We start from the raw sequence: 23,489 nt of genomic DNA on the forward strand, positions 1-23,489 counted from the left end.
TTCCCCATTAAAACAGCATGGCCTTGTACAGCACAGAGAATATAATAAATAATATTGTAGCAAATTTGTATGGTGACGGATGATAATAGACTTATTTTGGTGACCATTTCTTTTTTTTTTTTTTTTTTTTTTTTTTAAAGTTTTTATTTAGTCATTTGACAGAGAGAGACACAGCGAGAGAGGGAACACAGCAGGGGGGGGTGGGAGAGGGAGAAGCAGGCTTCCCGCTGAGCAGGGAGCCCGATGTGGGGCTCGATCCCAGGACCCTGGGATCACGACCTGAGCCGAAGGCAGACGCTTAACGACTGAGCCACCCAGGCACCCCTTGGTGACCATTTCTTAATGTATATAAATATTGAATCACTTTGTTGTACACTTAAAACTAATACAATATTATATGTCAACTATTCTTCAATTTAAAACATTTTTAAAGAGTAACAATGGAAAACAAAAGAAACAAACAAAAAAAACCAAAACAAAGTATGGTTTCTTTAAGAAACTGCCGGTTCCAGGTCTAAAGCAGGCATTTTTCAAGGTGTGCCTGGGACATGTTTTTATGTTAAAACCAAGAAAGCTATAGAAGTGGGGTGCCTGGGTGGCTCAGTAAGTCAAGTGTTCAACTCTTGATTTCAGCTCAGGTCTTGATATCAGGGTCGTGAGTTCAAGTCTCATGTTGGGCTCCACACTGGGCATGGAGCCCACTTAACAAAAAAAAGAAAGAAAGCTGTAGAAGAAAATGTCATATCAAAAGAACCTAGGAGCCCATATGAAGGTGTTCCCACTGAACAAAGTTATGACATTCTGAGCAACTAGAAGAGTGATTGTATTGAACACACTGAATCGATGAAAATTCATTATTTTGTAATGATACCCAAAATGAGAGTAGTCAAGAAATCTCATTTGTTACCATTTAAGGCAACTATTAAAACAACTACTTACTTTGAAAATTGGTATAATTAGAGGGAAAATATTAAGCATTTATTTTCCTCTTCTAGTAAAAATTTATTTTAGGATAACTGAATAGTTCTAGATAATGAAGAGAACCTTCACAAAATGCTAGTTAAACAATGTAAAAGAAACAAAAGAATTAGGAAAAACATAATTTCACAAACTCCAACAAAACTATTGACTCAGGAAGAATTATCAATCGGTGTTAAAACCAAAAGATGATTGGTTACTGTAAACATGCACATAGAGTCAAAGTAACACCAGGCAGATTACTTTCTAGTTTCAAGAGGGAAAGCATTAACTGTAAATCAGGGGATCATATGTCACCACCTTAATCTAGGGGTTCAATCTCAGCATCCCTAATGGTTAATCATAGGTGTTTTCTAATAGGAGGCAGCATTAACTATACAACAATATGATAACTATATGACTTTATTCTTCCTAGTACCTTTTATCCTCATTCAGGCATCCCTCAGGATTTTTAGGAATCCATTCCTAAAAACATGTTAGATTGTGAATTTTTAGGTAGTGGGAGTCTGTAAGTCATTATTTTATTTTATTTTTGTATGTCATTATTTTATTTTATTTTAATTCAATTAATTAACATATAGTGTATTATTAGTTTTAGAGGTAGAGTTCAGTGACTCATCAGTTGTATATAACACCCAGTGCTCATTACATCCGGTGCCCTCCTTAATGCCCATCACCCAGTTACCCCATCCTCCCACCCACCTCCCCTCCAGCAACCCTTCGTTTGTTTTCTATGGTTAAGAGTCTCCCTCTCTGGTTTTGTCTTGTTCTATTTTTCCCTCCCCGTATGTCATTATTTTAAATGAAAACAAATAATAATGTATTTCCAGCATGTCTAAAAACCCCAATCAATCTCCCTCAGTGCTTGAAACACTCTAGAAAAAATATATAACAATTAACCAGGTTTTTCTGCTTAATGTAAAGCCTTTAAAACACGTTACTTAATTGTTTAACACTTAATTAACTCATTAATGAATTTGTGTAGTAACATAGGATACGAATGTTTTCCTCTTCAACAACTGCATACTGTAATGTAAATGAACAGTGAAGTTAAAGACACATAATGAAGGCAAATAACACTCAGCAATAGTGAAATAAACAAGGCAAGTTTCTAAATGTGGTTACTGAAATTGCAGTGTCTCCTGAGCGAGGCTGGAGATGAGAAGGGAGGTATGGAGGTTGTAGTCATTGTTGCTGTTTAGTGGTGGATGAAGGTGAACAAGAATGAGCTTGAGAAGGAGTGAAACAGTAAATGCCTAATGTTCATCCATGTCCGGATCCAAGAAGCTGATAATCAGCTTTCCTTGGCAATGAGTCTCAGAAGTGAATGGTCATGAATTGTCTTCTGAAAGTAGACAAAGCATAAAAAGAAACTAAAAACGGACAAGTGTTACATTCCCTTTGCTTGTGTTATACAGCGTCTGATAACCCTAGGCTGTTCTGGAAATTGCATTTTTAAAAAAGACGTATTTATTTATTTTAGAGGGGAGAGAGGGAGAGTCGGGGTGGGGGGAGGAGCAGAGGGAGAGAGAGAATGCCAAGCAGACTCCCCCTGAGAGTGGAGCCTTATGTGGCGCTTGATCTCACAACCCTGAGATCATGACCCGAGCCAAAATCAGGAGTTGGCTGCTTAACTGACGAAGTCATCCAGGTGCCCCGGAAATTGCATTTTTGAATGTGATTTTTCTGCTCTTGTCATGATCATGATCTCTTATAAGCCAACAGTGATCATTCTGTCTCCATGATCTAAAATTTCCTTTAGTGTTGCCTGCCTAGCTCAGTTGGAAAAACATGTGACTCTTGACCTCAGGGTTGTGAGTTTGAGCCCCACACTGGGTGTAGGGATTAAATAAATAAAAACTTTAAAAAATAAATAAATAAAATTTCCTCCAAACATTTGTTGTCAGGTATTAGTCTGCTAGGGCTGCCATTACAAAATACCACAGGCTGTGTGGCTTAAATGGCAAATATTTCTTTTCTCACAGCTCTGGAGACTAGAAGTTCATGATCAAGATGCCGGCAGGTTTGGTTTTTCCTGAGGCCTTTCTCCTTGGCTGGCAGCCTGCCACCATTCTCACTGGTTTCCTCACATGGTCTTTCTTTGTGCAAGGGCACTCCTGGTGTCTCTCTTCTGATAAGGACAACAGTCATATTGGGTTAGGCCTTCACTCTTATGACTTCATTTAGCCTTACTTACCTCTTTAAAGACCTTATCTCCAAATACAGTCACATTGAGTGTCAACCTAAGAAGGGGGGGGGGTGGGCACAGTTCAGTCTGTAACGCAGCTCTTCCTCCAACTTAGTTCCTTCCAGCATTATTCCCTCCAGTGGAATGTGTTTCTTGGAAGGAGTATGGTAAAGCTCTCCAGAATGAACAACACTTTAATCATTTGTCTTTATTTTCTCTCACATGGGAAATAAGGTATTCAAAGGAAATGGAAGCATGTACATGGCCATGCGTATATCTTTTTATGCTTTCAGCTCTTAATACACTCTGTCACTTCCAATATACATGTTTCTCTAGTCCCTCTTTTTTTTTAATTAAAAATTTTTAAGATTTTATTTTTTATTTTTATTATTATTTTTTTAAAGATTTTATTTATTCATTCAAGACACAGAGAGAGAGAGAGAGAGAGCACGAGCGGGGGAGAGGCAGAGGGAGAAGCAGGCTCCCCGCTGAGCCAGGAGCTGGACATGGGGCTCGATCCCAGGACCCCGGGATCATGACCCGAGCCGAAGGCAGATGCTTAACCATCTGAGCCACCCAGGCGCCCCTAAGATTTTATTTTTAAGTAATCTCTACACCCAACCTGGGGCTCAAACTCACGACCTGGAGATCAAGAGTCCCACACTCCACTGACTGAGCCAGCCAGGCGCCCGTCTCTCGTTTCTTAAGTTCACCTTCTTTCTTCACAGTTTTTCCACTTGAGTCATTTTCATTTTCTAATGTGGGGAATGGACACAGAAAATGCATATATAACATTAGACTGTCCATCCTTGCCCCAACACCACACTGTCTTAAAGAGTATTGTATCTTCACACTGTTTTGGTATCAATTAGTGTAGGATCTCTGACTTTGTCCTTTTACTTCAAGATTGCACAGTTTGGCCATGTACAAAAGTGCACTGTACCTTTTGACAAAGAGACTGGATTTCACAGAGGTATGGACTGGATTCTGTTTTCTTCAGAAGAACTTCAGAATGCACTACAACAAGAAAATTGTATTACTGAGGGAGTAAAGCTCCACATTCAAGCTCAAAGACCAAAAGTTTTACAAGGCTATCAAACATCTGATGAAAGATTTTTGAGACTATTACAACCTACTAAATAAACAAGATTGAAAAAAATACACATAATACTTAGCATTTTAACTATTTTAAAGTAATGTAGTGGTATGAAGTACATCCAGGATGCTGGGAAACCATCACCACTATCTAGTTCCAGAACTTTTTAAAAAATTTTTTTAAAATTTTTATTTAAATTCAATTAGCCAACACATAGTACATCATTAGTTTCAGTTGTAGAGTTCAGTAATTCATCAGCTGCATATAACACCCAGTGCTCATCACATCACGTGCCCTCCTTAATGCCCATCATCCAGTTACCCCATCACCCCACCCACCTCCCCTCCAGCAACCTTCAGTTTGTTTCCTATAGTTAAGAGTCTCTCATGGTTTGTCTCCCTCTCTGATTTCTTCCCATTTAGTTCCAGACCTTTTTTATCACCCCAAGCAAAAACCTTGTACCGATTAAGCGTTACTCTCCATTCTCCACAAAGCTCCTTCGATCTGCTTTCTGTCTATGGATTTGCCTGGTCTAAATATTTCATATAAATGGAATCGTACAATATATAGCCTTTTGTGTCTGACTTCTTTCACTTAGGATGTTTTCAAGGGTCATCCATGTTGTAGAATGTGTTGGTATTTCATACATTTTTATGTCTGAATAATATTTCATCGTATGAATATATTATATTTTGTATATCCATTCATCCATTGATAAACATTTGGATGACTTCCCCCTTTTGGCTGTTGTGAATAATGTTACTAGGAACACTGGTGAACAAAGATCTGTTTGAATCCTTGTTTTCAGTTCTTTTGACTGTATACCCAGAAGTGGAATTGCTGGATCCTATGGTAATGTTATGTTTAACTTCTTGAGGGATTGCTCTTCTGTTTCCCCAACAGCTGCACCATTTTACGTTTCCACCAGCACTTTGCCCATTTTTGAGTTGGGTTGTTTGTCTTTTGGTTGTTGAGTTGTAAGAGTTCTTTACATATTCTGGATAGTAGACCCTTTATATATATATATGTGGCAAATATTTTCTCCCATTCTATTATATATATCTTATATATATATATCATTATATATATTTATATATTATATATCTTATATACCTATTATATATATTAAATATATTTAAAGATATATATAATATTTAAATATATATATATTTAAAAGATTTTATTTATTTATTCATGAGAGACAAAGAGAGAGAGAGGCAGAGGCAGAGGGAGAAGCAAGCTCCCCATGGAGCAGGGAGCCCGATGCAGGACTCAATCCCAGAACCCTGGAATCATGACCTGAGCTGAAGGCAGATGCTTGACCGACTGAGCCACCTAGGTGCCCTGATCATGGTTTTTAGAACTATTTTCCTTTCATAATAAGAAAATGTGGAGGTGGGTTTATAGTTACCTTCAAAGAGTTTGAGAGACTTTGAGTTTCTTATTCTTGTAGTCCTGACAAAGATACTCGGTTAAGGAGGAAGTAATGGCTGTGACAAAGTATTCTGAGTATATTTTGGACCTCCATTGGACATGCCATACTCTCTTTGTTTTGTTTTGTTTTATAGTTTTAGGTCTTTGCTCCGTTTTGAGTTAATGTTTGTGTACTGTATGGGGTAAGGTTCCAGATTCAGTACTTTGCATGTAGATTGTCTAATGTCCTTTCATTTCAGCCTGAAGAGGTCCCTTTAGCATTTCTTATAGAGCAGATCTGCTATCAATGAACTCCATCAGCTTTTACCTGGGAATGTCTTAATTTCTTCCATATTCTTAAAGGATTCATGTTGCTGTATGTAAAATTCATGGGTGACAGGTTTTTTTTTTTTCCAGCTCTTTAATTATGTCATCCCACTGCCTCTGACCCTCATGGTTTCTGATTAAAAATCAGCTATTAATAGTTATTGATTATCCCTTGAACATTATGATTTGCTTTTCTCTTGCTGCTTTCAAGATGCTTTCTTTATCTTTGGCTTTCAGCAGTTTGTGTGTCTCAATGTGGATCTCTTTCAGTTTATCCTACTTGAAGTTTGTTGAGCTTCTTGGATGTGTAGTGTCATGTCTTTTTTCAAATTTGAGGAGTCAGCCATTAATTCTTCAAATATTCTTTCTGCCCCTTTCTCTCGTCTACTTTTTGGGACTCCCATTGTGCATATGTTAGTATGCTTGATGGTGTCTCACAGGTCTCTTTGGCTCTGTTCATTTTTCCTCATATTTTTTTCTTCTGTCCTCAGACTGGATAATTTCATTTGACCTATTCTTGATTCTTTTCTCTGTCTGCTCAAATCAGCAGTTGAAACCTCTAGTGGATTTTTCATTTCACTTATCGTACATTTCAGTTCCAGAATTCCTGTTTGGTTCCTTTTTATCATTTGTATCTTTTTACTGATGTCCATCTTTTCTACCCCTGTGAATGGGCCATACTTTCTTGGTTTTTTGCATGCTTCATCATTTTTTTGTTGAAAACTGGCCATCTTGAATATTATGAAAAAAAAAAAAAAAGGAAAGGAAAATTACTCTCTAGGTCTTTCCAGATTGGCTCTGGGTTGCAAAAACTCCTTCAGTGCTTAACTAGGCCATTTACAACTCTTTCTTAACCTTCACTTCCTACTCGCACTGAGCGTAAGGACCAGCCAGAGATGAATGCCTATGCTCTTCTCAGGTCTTTTCTGAGCATACATTCTGCCCTGGACATGTGTGTGGACTTTAAGGTTCCCCAGTATACATGAGAGCTTTTCAAGACCCCTGTTCCCCCCAAAATCTCCCTGGTTTTTCCTCCCAGGTTTTTATTGTGTCTATTGTTTTCTCCAACAGCTATATTTGCCCCAGGGGGCAGCAGCTTGTTCATTTGTCTTTCAATATTCTCAAAGAATGTTCTCTTCATAAGCTGCTCTGCCTCGATAGAATTCTGAAATAGGGAAACAAAGGTAAGACCTTACGTCAGTCCTTCAGGAAAACTCCAGTCAGGTCGAAACAGACAAACATAATTCCTTGGTAACAAAGTCCATTCTGTTCCCTCTAGAACCAGGTACACATACTGGGAATACAGTATGCCATTTTTGAGACTGCTACCATGCCAGAGAGAAGAGTGGGCAGGACTAAGTGAAAACACCTCAAAGCTCTCTTGCCTTGTTACAGTGGTCTTTCTCCTGGTTAAGCATTCACTTGGTTGCTGTAAGCCTTTCACTACCTTCCAGAGTTCTTTTTTTTTTTTTTAAAGATTTTATTTATTTATTTGACAGAGACAGAAACAGCGAGAGCAGGAACACAAGCAGGGGGAGTGGGAGAGGGAGAAGCAGGCTTCCCGCTGAGCAGGGAGCCTGATGTGGGACTCGATCCCAGGACTCTGGGATCATGACCTGAGCCGAAGGCAGCCGCTTAACGACTGAGCCACCCAGGCGCCCATTCCAGAGTTCTTTAAGGTTGATTCTGACCAGGTTTTTTGGTGTTTCTGGGGAGAGCTTGCCCCAGAGGTTCCTACTCCATTTTTACCTGTATCACTTTCAATGATGTTTTGAACTTTTAATTGTAGAGATCTTGTACATCTTTTGTTAGATATTTTTCTGGGTATTTTATGTAATTATAAATGTTTTTTAAAAAAATCTTTTTTTCGGGGGGTGGCTCAGTTGATTAAGTGTCCAACTCTTGGTTTTGGCTCAGGTCATGATCTCAGGTCCTGAGATGGAGTCCCAGGTCAGGCTCCATGCACAGGGAGGAGTCTGTTGGAGATTCTCTCCTTCTCCCTCTGACCCTCCCCTGCTTGTGCTTTTTCTTTCTCTTTTTCTCTGTAAAAAATCTGTAAATAATACATCTCAGTTTCTGATTAGGTGTTACTAGTATTTAAAAGTGCAATTTATTTTTAAATATTCATTCAGGGATCATACTAAATTTACTTATTATTTTAATAGTTTCTATGTGGGTTCTTTTGGATTTCCTATGTCATCTGTGAATAATGACAGGGTTTTCTTCTTTCCAATCCTTTATTTTTTCTTGCCTTATTTTAAAGGTTAGAACCTCTAATACAATGTTACATTGATGTGATGATAGTGAGCATTCTAGTTTCAAATCTGATCCTATGGCAAAAACTTTCAATATTTCACTATTGACTATGATGTTTGCTGAAAATTTTTTTAGACCCTCATTTTTACGTTCTTTTAAGTCCCATTGATATGCTGAATGAAGAAAATGACAGGCTCAAGCTAACTAACCACAAACTCAGGAAGGGTGTGAGAGCCAGAACGTCACTATGATAGTATTGTAAAAGACATGCATATCCTGCAGCTAGAGGGAGGATTGAGCTGAGAACTAAGCACAGGACTTGCTTGCAACAATAGCAGAATTACAGAGAAGGCTTAATTCACAACCCTGTTAAGACTCTTGTATCAGGAGCACCTGGGTGGCTCAGTTGGTTAAGAGTCCAACTCTTGATTTCAGCTCAGGTCATGATCTTAGTTAGGGTTGTGAGATCAAGCCCTGCATCAAACCCCGCCCCGGCTTCCACACTGGGCATAGAACATGCTTGAGATTCTCTCTCTCCCTCTCTTTCTGCCCTCCCCTCCCACTCACATGTGCTCTCTCTCTCTCAAAAGAAAAAAAAGAAGAAGAAGAAAAGGAGACTCCCACATCAAAATTAGTGCCCTGGGGTGCCTGGGTGGCTCAGTCGTTAAGCGTCTGCCTTCAGCTCAGGTCATGATCCCAGGGTCCTGGGATCGAGCCCCGCATCGGGCTCCCTGCTTGGCGGGAGGCCTGCTTCTCCCTTTCCCACTCCCCCTGCTTGTGTCCCCTCTCTCGCTGTGTCTCTCTCTGTCAAATAAATAAATAAAGTCTTTAAAAAACAAAAAACAAAATCAGTGCCCTGATAAGAAGAGAATGACACTCTTATACCTGAAATGGGGATATTGTGTGGACATACTTGAGCCCCAGATTCCCCTGAACTTGCTAGACCTAAAGAAATGTCTCATTTCCCTTTTTTGGAGGATAACAGCTTCCACTTATTCAGAAACATGAACACGTGGAGGCAAAGGCCTTGTAAGATGATAGCTGCTTTCCTCAAGATTTGCCCCCAACCTCCCTCTTCTTTTTTTTTTTTTCCTAGAACTGCTTGTATGTAAACACAATAGCAAAGTGATTGAGAGCATTCTGCCAGTTATCAATTTATTAACTCTCAGCTCCAAATTCATTCTTCAGTACTTGCTCTGCAGTAATGGACTGGACTATTTAAACATTTCTTCTGTACAGTGAGCATGATGTAGAGGGCAGAGGAGGACGGAAGGAAGAAAGGAGTTTTTCTTCCTAGTTCCAAGGTGCTGCATTTTGCTTTTGTTGCCCCTGCTACATGGTCTATCAGCAAAGTGTGTATGTGTGTGTTTGTGTTGGCCAAGGCGGGGACCATCCAGGAGTGCTCCGCTCCATTCATGTGCCCAGAGAATGCAGCCCTTCAGCTATCATGAAGCCCTAGTGGGCCCAGTGACTACTTTGTGGCTGTCCTTCCCGTGTAGATAAGGTACATTCCAGGCCTCATGGCCATAGCAGTGCCCTGACTACATGCCCACCCACCAGCCTCAGCTTGCTTCAACCCAGTTATTTCCCACCTGTGGTGAACACCACGTACTCCACATGCCTCAACTGTCTCTGCATGTCTGACCACCAGCCTCAGTTCACCCGCGCCCCGGAGGATTGTTTCCTGCTGCCTGGTGATTGCTGACTAGTTCTGGCCTGGGCAACCCAGCAAACGTCTCTGCCATCCAGTGGGTTGCAACCATACGTTCTCCAATAAGGTCTGAACCATAGGCTTGGACAGTTTCCCTCAGCTTTAGGATACTTCTTAATCTCTTTATAGTTACTAACCTATCATTTAATAATTCTTTATATTAAGCTACCCTGTTTAAATTACTATGTGGTTTCTGTCTCTTGATTGAACACAAAATAATAAAGAATTGGTACCAGGAATGGTCCCAGGAATTAGACCCATATGGGTGGCATTTGGGCATTGGTTTGGCCACACCCTTGGGCTTGAGCACAGTGCTCTCTTTGTTGATGAGAAATGGGCGGCTAGTAACCCATAGCATGCAGTGGCATCACAATTAATTGGACTATCATCTGTGGTTGATTGTGATAAAGTGCCAACTGAAGCACATGCCTTGGGAGCCCATGTGGCTACGGCCTTTCACTGCTATGGCATTTACAGCCACTATAAGGGGGCGCCTGTCTGGCTTAGTTGGTGGAGCATGCGACTCTTGATCTTGGAGTTGTGAGTTTGAGCCCCATTTTGGGTGTAGGGATTACTTGAAAAATAAAATCTTTAAAAAAATAATGGTGTGAGGCAGTTTTTTTTTTTTCGGTGTTTTTTTTTTTTTTTTTTTAGTATACTTGAGCACTTACAAAGAGAAAATAATAGCTCAAGACTGTTAAGTCTCAGCTGAAGTCATGGAATGAGAACCAGAGAGCTTCCATGATAACCCTAAAAGAATTTCTTATTTCTTACAGTTCCAGGGCTGATATTGCTAAAAAACCAAAACCAAAATTTAATTGTGTAGGCTGCTGAATTATAATGACTGTTGAATTAACAGTCTTGCCAAGTTTGTCATGTAAAAGTTAGGGCATTGATCTGGAAAGAATGGGATTCTGAACCTTGAGATTGAGACATCCAAATAAAACCAATAATCTTGAACTCCCAGGTCATTCTGAGTCCCCAGAGTTTGCCTTCTGGTGTCTGAAGATACTAGTTTTCTTCTACTTGAAAAACTTGTGACAACCTGACCTGAGGCAGGTGACTTGAAAGAGGATCCTCATTCTCCTCAGGATCCACCACAGCCACCCCCTTTTGCCACTAGGCCCATAAATAGTGTAAGCCTTAGCATGCTCGGGAGGTGCAGGAGCACAACACAACCCAGAAGAAAGTAGCTTAGGCATCAAAAGAATTGTGGGACTTTTCTAACATATACTGGTAGTAAACTGTGGAATACGTGTGGGAATGGGTTCTTAGGTTGGTAAATCAAAGAGGAAAAGATATATAACACCAGATCAGGAAAAAAAAAACCACTATATCAAATTTTTTAAAAATTGTTTATTTATGTAAGTAATCTCTTCACCCATTGTGGGGCTCAAATTCACAACCCTGAGATCGAGTCACATGCTTTTCCAACTGAGCCAGCCAGACACTCCATCAAATTTTTTATATGAATATGCTTACTAGAATTCCATGTGTATTTTGTTAGTTTGTGTAGTTAAAGGTGGCTCTAACTTCTTATTTGGTTGGTTGACTGAAATTTGAACTCAATATTCCAGTGTAATGAGGTCTAATTTAATGAGGTCAAGATGCCAGAGCTTTTCTGGTATGATGTGAAGAAGGAAATCCAGATGTGCAAGGAGATTGCCATGTTGGATTGGATTTATCACGTGTGACTTATCCCCTAACTATATTCTTTTTTTTTTTTTTTGAAAAGGGAGGTTTCTTTTTTTTTTTTTTTTAAGATTTTATTTATTTGACAGAGAGAGACACAGCGAGAGAGGGGACACAAGCAGGGGGAGTGGGAAAGGGAGAAGCAGGCCTCCCGCCAAGCAGGGAGCCCGATGCGGGGCTCGATCCCAGGACCCTGGGATCATGACCTGAGCTGAAGGCAGATGCTTAACGACTGAGCCACCCAGGCGCCCCTCCCCTAACTATATTCTATGTGAAGGGCCAAGAAGACACCCCCTTTACTAAGGCATTGTGAAATATATTAGTGAGGGGAGCACGTTTATCCTTGAAAAGTTCTGTGGTTTCTCTCCCTTGTAGGCCAGTTATGACTGTAGGGGATGGCACTCTTAAACTGCACTTCTGATTTCAATGAGGATGATGGTACTATTCCACTGTAGCAGAGGTCAAGTGGAAATACTTAACCATCAACCACACGGTGGGTACCTCAACCGAAAAGGGCATCAGGGATGTTTCAGTGATCAGAATGCTTTGGCCTGCAGAGATCTGTAGTGGTAACTGATTGATCATGGTGTCCCTAGGAATGAAATAGATAATAAGCCTACTAGAATTGCTTGATCCATGTAACAGGAAAAACTCTAGGTCTGGTAGCCAAACACCTATTTTGAGTCACCATAATGGAGTAGGATGCTCAGTTGCCAGACTTAAGTCAGTGCACAGACCCAAAGCACTTTCAAAAAGCCAGGTTCCCTTGAGAAAGGACCCTGCTCCACTGCCACAGATAAACGCCTTAATCTTCCTGCAAGCATTCCCAAAGGAACCCACAACTATTTACTAGCGTGACTGTGCACTGAGGAAAAGGAAATACCCAGACCTTTCAGAGATTACCAGACACTGGCTCTGAATCGATGCCAATTTCTTGGGATTTAAAAATGCCACCGTGGCCCACCACTCAAAGTAGGGGTATTTGATGGACAGGTGATAGAATCTCAACTCAAGTGTGACTCACAGCTGGCCCAGTTGACCCATGAATTCACCCTGTGGCTAGTTCCCTGGTTCCTGACAGTATAATTGGAATAGATATATTTGGCAACTGGCAGAATCCCCACATTGGCTCTATGGGATCATAATGGGGTCATTATGGTAGGCAGGGTTAAGTGGAAGCCTCTGGAACCTCCACCCCCTGCCAAGATAGTAAACCAGAAGCAACACTGCATCTCTGAGGGAAATGAAGACATTGACACTCCCATCAAAGATTCTAAAGAAGCAGGGCTAGTGATTCCTAACCCTTCCCATTTAATTCACCAGTTTGGCCTGTGCAAAAGTCAAGTGTAATCTTAGAAAAATGACTGTGGACTACTGTCAACTTAATCTGATGGGACTCCTACTGCAGGTGCTGTCCAGATGCGAGATGTGATCCCTTAGGGTAGTATCCTTTACTGGACCTATGACTCATCTAGAGGGTGTGTGTGTGTGTGTGTGTGTGTGTGTGTGTGTTTTGGGTTTTTTTTAAGTAGGCTCCACATGGGGCTCAAACTCATGACCCTGAGATCAAGAACTGAGCTGCATTGTAGTCAGAAACTTAGCTGATTGAGCCACCTAAACACCCCATGTGTGTTTTAAATTTACAAAACTATAGATCTTAAAAGTATCTTCTTAAAATATTGATTTTTAACTTGATTGCATTGTGGTCTAAGCATATTGTCTTATATGATAATAACCTTTGCAATTTGCTAAGACTTACTTTGTACCCTAGTACACAATTTTTGCCATTTTTGTAAGTGTCCCATATGTATTTGACAGGAATGTGAATTCTCTAATTGTATGCAAGATTGCTTATCTATATAGTTCTCACTTTGCCTACCTAATCTAGATACTTCTGAGATATATGTTAAAATCACCCATTGTCATTGGGAATTATAAATTTCTCCTTAGAATTCTGGTTTTGCTTCTTATGTTTATATTATTTTGTGCACACAATTAAGAATTTTTAATTCTTCTTTGTGAATTAAATCATCTATGATTATATAGAGATCCTCTTCATTTCTTTTTTTTTAAATCATCAGGCATTTTTATTTTATATTTATTGAAGTATGGTTTACACACAATGTTAATAGTTTCAGGTGTACAGTGGTGATTTAAAAAACTTATATGTTATGCTATGCTCACTACAAGTGTAGCTCCCATCTGTCACTGCACAACACTATTACAGTGCCATTGACTATATTCCCTATGCTGTACCTTTCATTCCTGTGACTTATTCATTCCATACTGAAAGGCTGTTTCTCCCATTCCTCTTCACCCACTTTGCCCAGCACCCTGCCTTCCTCCCCTCTGGCAACCTTCAGTCTGTTCCCTGTATTTATGGGTCTGTTTCAGCTTTTTGTTTGTTTATTCATTTGTTTTTTTGGATTCCACATATGAGTGAAATCATATGGTATTTGTCTTTCTCTGACTTATTTCACTTAATATCCTACTGTCTGGGTCCATCCATATTGTTGCAAATGGCAAGATGTCATTCTTTTTTATGGGTGAGTAATATTTCACTGTGTATATACACCACTTCTTTATCCGTTCATCTCTCAGTGGACACTTGGGCTACTTTCGTGTCTTGGCTATTGTAAATTAAGCTGCAATAAACATAGGGGTCTATATGTCTTTTCAATTTAGTGTTTTACTTCTTTTTTTTTTAAGATTTATTTATTTATTTTAGAGAGAGAGAGAAAGAGAAAGTACACAGGGGGGAGGGGCAGAGTGAGAGAGAGAGTCTTAAGCAGACTCAATGCTAAGTGTGGAGCCCGATACGGGGCTTGAATCCACGACCCATGAGATCAGGACCCCTAGCCAAAATCAAGAGTCAGATGCTTAACTGACTGAGCCACCCAGACACTCCTGTGCTACACTTTAGATAATTTTGTCAGATTTATCTTCCATTGCCCAATTCTTTTTTTTTTTTTAAAGATTTTATTTATTTATTTGACAGAGAGAGAGCACAAGTAGGGGGAGTAGTAGAGAGAGAGGGAGAAGCAGGCTCTCCGATGAGTAGGGAGCCCGATGTGGAGCTTGATCCGAGAACCCTGGGATCATGACCTGAGCGGAAGGCAGACACTTAACTGACTAAGCCACCCCGGCGCCCTTTTCAGTGCCCAATTCTAACCTCAGCTACTTCTAATCATCTGTTTAATTCATCCATTGAGTTTATAATAATCATTTATAACCATTGATGTGTAACATTTTTATAGCATTCTGTTATTTCTCATGCTTTTGATTCTTTGTTTTATGACTTCAACAATTTTTAATATACTTATAGCTTGAAGCTTATAATTCCATTGTCTGAAGTGATCGAAAGTCTAATCCTGCTCTTTGTTATGTAGGTAAACACTCATTCATGGTAGATTATTTCCTTGTGGGTTTTCCAATTTTGGAGTGTGAGCTAATGTTGATGGCCTTGAGGAGCAACCTCCGCAGGCTTTTGTGATCAGATCAATGAACTCATGTGAAGATATGTCTCAAGTGCAGGTGAAAATAAAATCACATTGAAAAGAATACATAGAAGGGCAAGAACAGTCCACCAGGTCATGCTGTGTGTAAAAACAAACAACACAAAAACCCCACAAGACAAACAGACTTAAACCATCAAACCCTGGCCAGAATCATACCAGGGAATAATATTAAACACTTTCTCGCGTGTGCCAGGCACTTTACTCATATCTTTAACCTTCATAACAACTGCAAGGGAGGTGATATTCCCATTTGACAGAACAGAAACTGTGACAGAGTCATTAATTTATAGCTAATTGGGGGACCCCAGTTAAAACCCAGGTCTGAATGACTATAAAGTTCATGCTTTTCAAATTCACCCCATTGTTCCTCAGAACTATTACTGGAAAAAAAAACCATCATTTGGACTACATACATATTTTTTCCCAGTTCAATTTTAATTCAGGCCAGTTAACCCTATGGATCATAAAAATGTGTTGAATAATTAATGAAAAAGGAAAAAGAATGCATACAGCTACAAAAGAATTGCATTTTAAGTAAAGAAATTTTCGTTCTTCATTTTCTTTCATTTTTCCAATTTGGGGTTTTGTTTATGTACAAAAAAGGCAATTAACAAGAACCTTACTTATGAGAAACCCCTGGAGCTCCCCAAAGCTAATAAAAATGTATCTGAGCATTCTGAGTATAACAAAGCAAGCCAGTGTAAATTTAATCTCTTAATAAGGAGTTTGCGAATTAACTTAAACATTAACAATTTTACATCAATAAACCAGGACACGTTAAAGCCAATTGGTGGCAATACATTTCAGTCATCAATCCTTTGTTGCCCAGGTCCAGAGAGGCCACGGCAAGTGTCCCCTCAGAATGTGGGTTCGGGGCGGGCCCCCCTTGCCTGTCCAGCTCTTCCGAGGATCATCATCCAGGAACCAGCTGGGGTGTTTGGGAATTATCAACTGTCTTAAATATTATCAATATAAACTGCACCTAGTATTTGGAGTTAGGGAGTCTGATTTTAATCAGCTTGATTCAATTCATGACTTATTTAAAATGCTGGTCTGGGTTTCTTGATTTAATCAACTTTCAACCAAAAGTTAGTGCTTGTCATTTGATAGAAATTTTATTTTATTTTATTTTTTTTATTTTTTAAAGATTTTGCATTTTATTTATTTGACAGAGAGAGACACAGCGAGAGCAGGAACACAAGCAGGGGAATGGGAGAGGGAGAAGCAGGCTTCCCGCGGAGCAGGGAGCCCGATGCGAGGCTCGATCCCAGGACCCTGGGATCACGACCCGAGCCGAAGGCAGACGCCCAACGACTGAGCCACCCAGGCGCCCTGATAGAAATTTTATACATGATCTTCACCCCTCAGATTTGGCTCTAGGTTACATTTTACTATGGGGACTTTAAAAATGTTGATACCATTAAATAACTAATTAAAATTAATCATTAACTTTGCAAATGTATCCAAAGGGATATGGAAAGATGCTTTTGTTAATAAATTTAGCAAAAATAGAGGATGTAAATAATTGTGGAGTCACTGGGAGATGAACTCTGTCCAGCTAATTTGTTAGTTTTGCATTCTGACATGCATTTATTTTTGTCAGACTATGAAAAATACAAAAATTACCAAAAAATATTGACATTATAAAAGTATTTTATTTTCCTAAAAGAGCTACATCATATAATCTGGATGATTTCTTTCTTTCTTTTTCTTTTTTTTAAAAAGATTTTATTTATTTATTTGACAGGGAGAGACACAGCAAGAGAGGGAACACAAGCAGGGGGAGTGGGAGAGGGAGAAGCAGGCTTCCCATAGAGCAGGGAGCCTGATGCGGGGCTCGATCCCAGGACCCTGGGATCATGACCTGAGCCGAAGGCAGACGCTTAACGACTGAGCCACCCAGACGCCCTGGATGATTTCTTCTATATGTTTGACTTTAACAAGACTGATTAAGTGATTTTAATACTATGAAGCAATACAAATAAAATATTGTTAAAATTGAATTTTGTAATCATCTCAACATGAAAAATCACCTTGCCTTCCTATTTAGAGCCCCTTAAAGATAAGCTTTCTTCCTCTTTCCGTTTCCATAGGCTACAGAGTGAATTATTTCCGATGAAAATGTTCTTTCCCCATCTGCCTTAAGAAAGCCACTGCTGGGGTGTCTGGGTGGCTCAGTCAGTTAAGTGTCAGATTCTTGTTTCGGCTCAGGTCATGGTCTCACGGTCGTGAGATCGAGCCCTGCATTGGGCTCCGCGCCCAGCACAGAGTTTGCTTGAGATTCTCTCCCCCTCTGCCCCTTCCCCACTGTGCTTTCTCTCTCTCTCTCTAACTAAAATAAGTAATAAATAAATCTTTACAAAAAAAGAAAGCAAGCCACTGCAAACTGCATGCAGGCTTTCATCCCAGCTGCTTGCAGTCTTGCACAAGGCTGGGATGAAGGCTCCTTCTGGCACTTGTCTCTGCACGGGCCTGGGCAAGGGTTTCTCTGAGCTCTGAACCCAGGGGACAGTACGCACACGTGCCAATTTTGCAAAGCACTACAGGTGCCTTTCCAGAGGGCCATATTCTCTACGTATCCACTAATGTTGCCCAAGGATCCCAGCTCCCCAGATCTTGGCCAGTGTTGCTTATTTCCCACCTTTCTATCTTTGGTCTCTCTAACTGGGATAAAGTGGTTGTCTCATTGCCATGACTTTTTCATTTCATTTTTGTTTTTTTGACAGATCCCGCCGCAGGTTTATTTGTTCAAATAGCACGGAGGACACCAGCCCCATGCAGACAGAAGCCCGGGGGTCGCATCAGTCCTTCCGTCCTCACATTGGCAGAGGCCTCTGCACCGGAGCCTTTGTGGGGGCTAGGCGCCTCTGGGAGCCTGAGCTGCAGCAGGAGCTGGAGCGGGGGTCGCAGCTGCGGCCTGGGCCTTGGTCTGAGCCTTGGTCTTGGACTTTGGGCTGCAGAGCCCTGAGACCCTTGGCAAAGTGGACATGAGCAGGTTTCCCGAGCTTGGGGTGAGCGATGCAGGCAAGTCGATTGAGCTCGCGGCTGCCGCCCTTTGGGACCTTGGGCTTGACCTCCATGGGCTTGATGAGGTCCTTGATAGTCTCAGCACGTGCACGCACGGCCTTGGTGTTGTTGGCCTGCATCTAATTCACGCCCTTCTTGTGCTTCTTGGCAAAGCACATGTTCCTCAGGAACTCGGAATCTGCCCTCTTAAGAGATTCATATCTTTTTTTAAAGATTTCTTTATTATTTGAGAGAATAAGAGAGAGAATCTCAAGCAGACTCCATGCTGAGTGAAGAGCCCCACATGAGGCTCAATCTCACGACCCTGAGATCATGACCTGAGTGGAAACGAAGAGTTGGATGCTTAACCTATTGAGCCACGCAGGCGCCCGAGATTCATATCTTTGTGACCGGGGTTTCTTGATGCCTTTTCTGTGCCATTTTTGTGACTGGCGGTCGTGGTGTGGTTCTTGGACTTGGCCATGCCTGAACCGAAGCCTGTGGCTCCCAAAGCGCCTCCCATTTCATTTACTGCATTTAGTATTTCTAGAAGTCCAACCTGGTTCCTTTTAAGATGTACCATATCACTTTTCTACTTTCCTATTCCCTGCGGAGATATTCAACCTACTTCTTTACAACAGTAAACTTAGTTTATCATCTGTATCACATAGTTCCATTATCTAGAGTCTTTACATGCGGTGGCGCCTAGGCCAGAGGGCATCTTCATACAAACTAGAAAAAGTGGCCCTTCTTCAACCATGTGTTTTTGTTTTGTTTTGTTTTAAGATTTTATCCATTTGACGGAGAGAGAGAGCACAAGCAGGGGGAGGGACAGAGGGAGAGGGAGAAACAGACTCCCAGCGGAGCAGGGAGCCCGATGTGGGGCTCAATCCCAGGACCCTGAGATCATAATCCAAGCCGAAGGCAGACACTCAACTAACTGAGCCACCCAGGTGCCCCCAACCACGTGTTTTTTAATTTTAATTTTTATTTATTTATTTTTTAAAAGATTTTGTTTATTTATTTGACAGAGAGAGACACAGCGAGAGAGGGAACACAAGCAGGGGGAGTGGGAGAGGGAGAAGCAGGCTTCCCGCTGAGCAGGGAGCCCAATGCGGGGCTCGATCCCAGGACCCTGGGATCATGACCTGAGCCGAAGGCAGACACTTAACGACTGAGCCACCCAGGTGCCACCCACGTGTTTTTTTTTAAAGTTAGAAGATTATCACAAAACCTGACCAGCTCGGCCAGGGAGAACATTCCAGCATGTTGGGGGCACACACTGTCACACACTCACACAACCCCCGGGTGCTGGGGCACACAGCTGCTGATGGCCACACACTCCCTTGGTCCCAGCGGTCAGACGTGAAGTCTGGCAGCCGCAGAAATTGGGCTTCTAGGGCAGCGGGCTGGAGCCTGATTTCCTTGTTTCCTGAGTTATCTTTGACGACATGCTGGTTGTCGTCTTATTCGTAGGAATAATTCAGAAGGAAGGTAATCTCCTCCACAGAGCATTTGTGTTTGCTGCTTCCAAGAACCTGGGGGCATTGCCAGCGCTGAGCTTCTCTAAGTCAAGGCTTAGGATACCCAGGGTCACCTGCGCTGACAGAGCCAGGCTGTGATCTCCCCAGACTGGCCCACTTCCGGTTTACCCTTAACCTGGCTTATTGGGAGGAATGGAGTCTCCCGTTAGACTTCCCACCCGCGGGGCTGTGGTGGAGACACACTCATCTCAAGAGGCCTCCAGGAGGAGAGCTCAACCGTCCGCTGGTGGGCAGAGGTCCTCAGGAAGAGAGCAGCTTCTCCTTGATCCCCGTGCCCATCAGAGTGATGCTGTCCCATCTTGTCAGCTCTTTACAGAAGCTCCTTTCAACACTCTATCCAGTTTTTTTTAGTTGTTTCAGCAGGAGGGTTGTGGGAGAGAGTTCTCCTGCTATTATCAGAGAGTCCTGTTGTTTTAATTTGCAATCCTTTGATTAGAGGTGAATCACAGGCTCGCCTGGGATTGGCAATATTTCCAATTTCCTCTCCAACCAAGTGCCCGCTCATTCCCTGTGCCCTCTTTTCTCATTCTTTCCTGCCTTTCTCTTGTTGATGTGAAGGTGTTCCTTAAACACTCTAGATGTTAATTCTGTGTTAATTGCATATAACATCTTTTCCTGCTGAGTTATCTAGCCAGTCAATACCTTTTTTTTTTTTAATTTTTTTTCTTAAGATTTTATTTATTTGAGAGAGAATGAGAGACAGAGAGCATGAGAGGGAGGAGGGTCAGAGGGAGAAGCAGACTCTCCACTCAGCAGGGAGCCTGATGCGGGACTCGATCCCGGGACTCCAGGATCATGACCTGAGCCGAAGGCAGTCGCTTAACCGACTGAGCCACCCAGGCGCCCCCTTTCTGGAGGGCTTTACGCAACAGGTATCCTTGATTTTGATGCAGGCAAATTCAACATAGTCACCTCTGGAAGGTTTGCAGTGTGTCACCATGATCCTTCATCATTCAAAGCCAGGTCTCCCAGTGTCATTTGATCTGCATGAAGTAGAGGGGCTCCGACCTTCCTCTACTGTTCACTAAGCTTGTATTTGCACAGGTTAAGTCTGCAGCGTTGGCGACCTTGCCACATCGCTGCCTCATTTGTTAGCTTCCAATAAAAGCCACGAGTCCCTGACGCGTGTTGCTGTGAGGCCCTAGCCCCCCTCATCCTGGGCTCGCCAAGCTAAGTCTGAGACCTACAGGCAGAACACAGATCGTCATTATTTTTCATCTTGAGTCAGCCCACCATGCCAGGCTGCTAAGTTATTTTTGGACCCCGATTCTGTCATCCAGTGCTTTGGCTGTCCCAGTTTTTGGGGCCACCTGAAACTTTGGTAAATGTCATCCATGCCTCCCCCCGTGTCACCCGTGAGAAGGTGGACCGTGAGAGGTCGAAGGTCTGAACCCTGGCGCATGTCCCTGGAGTCCTCTTTCAGGCAGATATTGATTAATTAATGATAACATTCCCCAAGAGTCCTTGAGGAGCCACTAAATGCCGGAGCGTGGGCTAAGTGCTGGGGACGCAAGGCGGCCGGGGAAACAAGTCCTCCACCCTCTCAGGGCTCACACCGCCATGGAGGAGGCAGAGGCAATTAAATCTATAAATGATCATTTCCACTTGTTCTGCGTTTTTTTTTTAAAGATTTTATTTATTCATTTGAGACACAGAGATAGAGAGAGCATGAGCAGTGGGAGACGCAGAGGGAGAGGGAGAAGCAGGCTCCCCACCGAGCCAGGAGCCTGATGTGGGGCTCAATCCCAGGACCCTGGGATCATGACCTGAGCCGAAGGCAGATGCTTAACCACCTGAGCCATCCAGGCGCCCCTGAGTGCTTTTGTTTTTACAAAGAACTCCCTCATGGATTGTCTCTTTTGAGCCCTGTTTGGGACAGGCAGTCCGCCGAGAATACGTGTACTTAGCCACAAACCATCCTACGGTTCCCCAGTTATCCTGCGGGCTTTCAGGAAATCAGCCAAGCGCTTTGCTGAAATTCCCGCGCACCGTGTCTGCAGCGCCAGGCAAGGACTGCAAACAGGACAGAGATCCGGCGTGCAGGCTTCCTCACGAAGGCACGCTGTACCCCTTTATAACGGCTTACGAATTATTTGTTCATAAGTCACTGCCAGTCTCATTTGCAGCACTTCCTGCAAGGTCTGTGAGGCTCGTTCTCATATGGTGCTGGGGTGTAATTCATCAGGACCAGGAGATTCCAGAGGATCCTACAGTCTGCACTGTTTATCCGGGGAGGTATTTACCCTCCAGCCCAGCAATGTAGGGGGGCCTGGTAAAGCCCTCTTCTGGGTCCAGTGTACCCCCCTCCACTGGCAGGAGGGGGTAATGCAGTGCTTCTCCAAGCGCGGGGGCCATTGGGGGTCCTGTCCCATTAATGGATGAGGAAATGCATTTACTAGGTCTTGACTAGCATTTCCTTTTAAATAAAACAGAACGAATAGAAAATATCAGTGAGCGTTGTGGGTGGTAAGGGTACATGCTGTTTTATGAAATTCTCCTTTCAGTTATATATTAGATGTATGTGTGCTGGGTTCAGATCTAAAATCCGTCTCTTACTGTGGGTCTTTGTGGAAAAGGTTCCAAAGCTACGGGCACAGTGATTAAATCCATCCTCTTGAGTCCGCTAGAACACGGCTCAGCTCTGTGACTTTGGAGCCAGTTACCCAACCTAAGAGAAGTTCATCGATAACACAAGATTGTAGGACCTATCTCCTCGGGCTTTTATGAGGATTAAATGAAATAATAAGTGGAAATGGCTTGGTTCAGCACCTGGAACGTAACGTGCTCTTAAGATGGAGCTGTTTCCTCGCTTTGAAGATATGCACACATGGCCTGGTTTCCCTCTCATCCCCAGCGCTATTAATTTCACTTCCTACTTTCTATTTTCAGCAGTTTGGAGAAGCAAGTCTGTGGCTTTCTAGCAATCCTGGATTTTATGGATATTATCTCTCACATCTTAGAGGGTTTCAAAGCTCATAAACCTGCTTCTCCCGAGGCTCGAGGCTCGATGCCTGTGTTGCCTACGATTTGGGGGCGGCTCCGCGCGCCCCAGCCCCCCCTCCTCCGTCGGAGGCCGGGAGGTATTTTAAAACCAGGCTCTCTCCTTCCTTTTCCTCAAGGAATGGAAACCTTTTCCTGCCTGTCCTCCCAGCGCCGTAAACTCTCTCCCATTCCCTGGGCCGGGACTCTTTTCCGGCCTCCCTGCACCCCTGCTTCTTGGTCAGGGGGCAGGGGTGCTCTCAGCCCAACCCCTGTATCCCGGGCGCCCTCACTGTTCCTTGACCCAGGGCGCTGGAGCCAGCTGCCGCCCAGGTTTGTGGGGCCGGCCACCTCCCCTCCCACCCTGAGCCAGAGTTCAAGAGCAGGGTGGGCAGACTGCAAAGCCCAGCTCCCCCCAGAAGCAGGCACAGGGTTGAGGGCCACGTGAAAGCCCCACAGGCCTCTCATTCATTCACACCTAGTGCTGGAGTCACCAAGATGACTAAGGAATGTTCTCTGCTCTCCAAGGCTCAGTCTAGGCCCAGGTCTTTAATGCCACCCCTCAAAAAGGCTTGTTATCAAGCAGCGGGTGCAGGGGGTGGGGGCCCCTGTAAGAAGTTCCCCCAGAAGGGCACCTCTAACAGGGGAAATTGCCTTTTTTTTTTTATTCTTATGTTAATCCCCATACATTACATCATTAGTTTTAGATGAAGTGTTCCATGATTCATTGTTTGTGCATAACACCCAGTGCTCCATGCAGAATGTGCCCTCCTCAATACCC

General features: G+C 42.6%; 1 protein-coding gene and 1 pseudogene across 4 annotated transcripts in view; both read right to left on the reverse strand.

The window, feature by feature from the left end:
* LOC115942586 (uncharacterized) overlaps positions 1-23,489 on the reverse strand; it is a 47,386-nt gene that overhangs the window by 1,251 nt on the left and 22,646 nt on the right. For 2 of the 4 annotated variants that reach the window (XR_014147612.1, XM_081828003.1), the window contains 2 exons: positions 4,110-4,183; positions 332-3,109 (listed from right to left, as the gene is read on the reverse strand). Coding sequence is in view for 1 of the 4 variants with exons in the window: in XM_081828003.1 (XP_081684129.1) it covers positions 3,065-3,109; positions 4,110-4,183 (119 nt within the window). In the remaining 3 variants the exon portion in view is untranslated. Of the gene's footprint in view, positions 1-331; positions 3,922-4,109; positions 4,184-23,489 lie in introns of those variants that run through there. The other 2 variants (XR_014147611.1, XR_014147613.1) reach the window with 2 other exon arrangements.
* Positions 16,930-23,471, reverse strand: LOC102734672 (large ribosomal subunit protein eL29-like; annotated as a pseudogene).

The sequence above is a fragment of the Leptonychotes weddellii genome, chromosome 8, assembly GCF_054177405.1.
Source record: "Leptonychotes weddellii isolate Sample4059 chromosome 8, ASM5417740v2, whole genome shotgun sequence".
Lineage (NCBI taxonomy): Eukaryota > Metazoa > Chordata > Mammalia > Carnivora > Phocidae > Leptonychotes > Leptonychotes weddellii.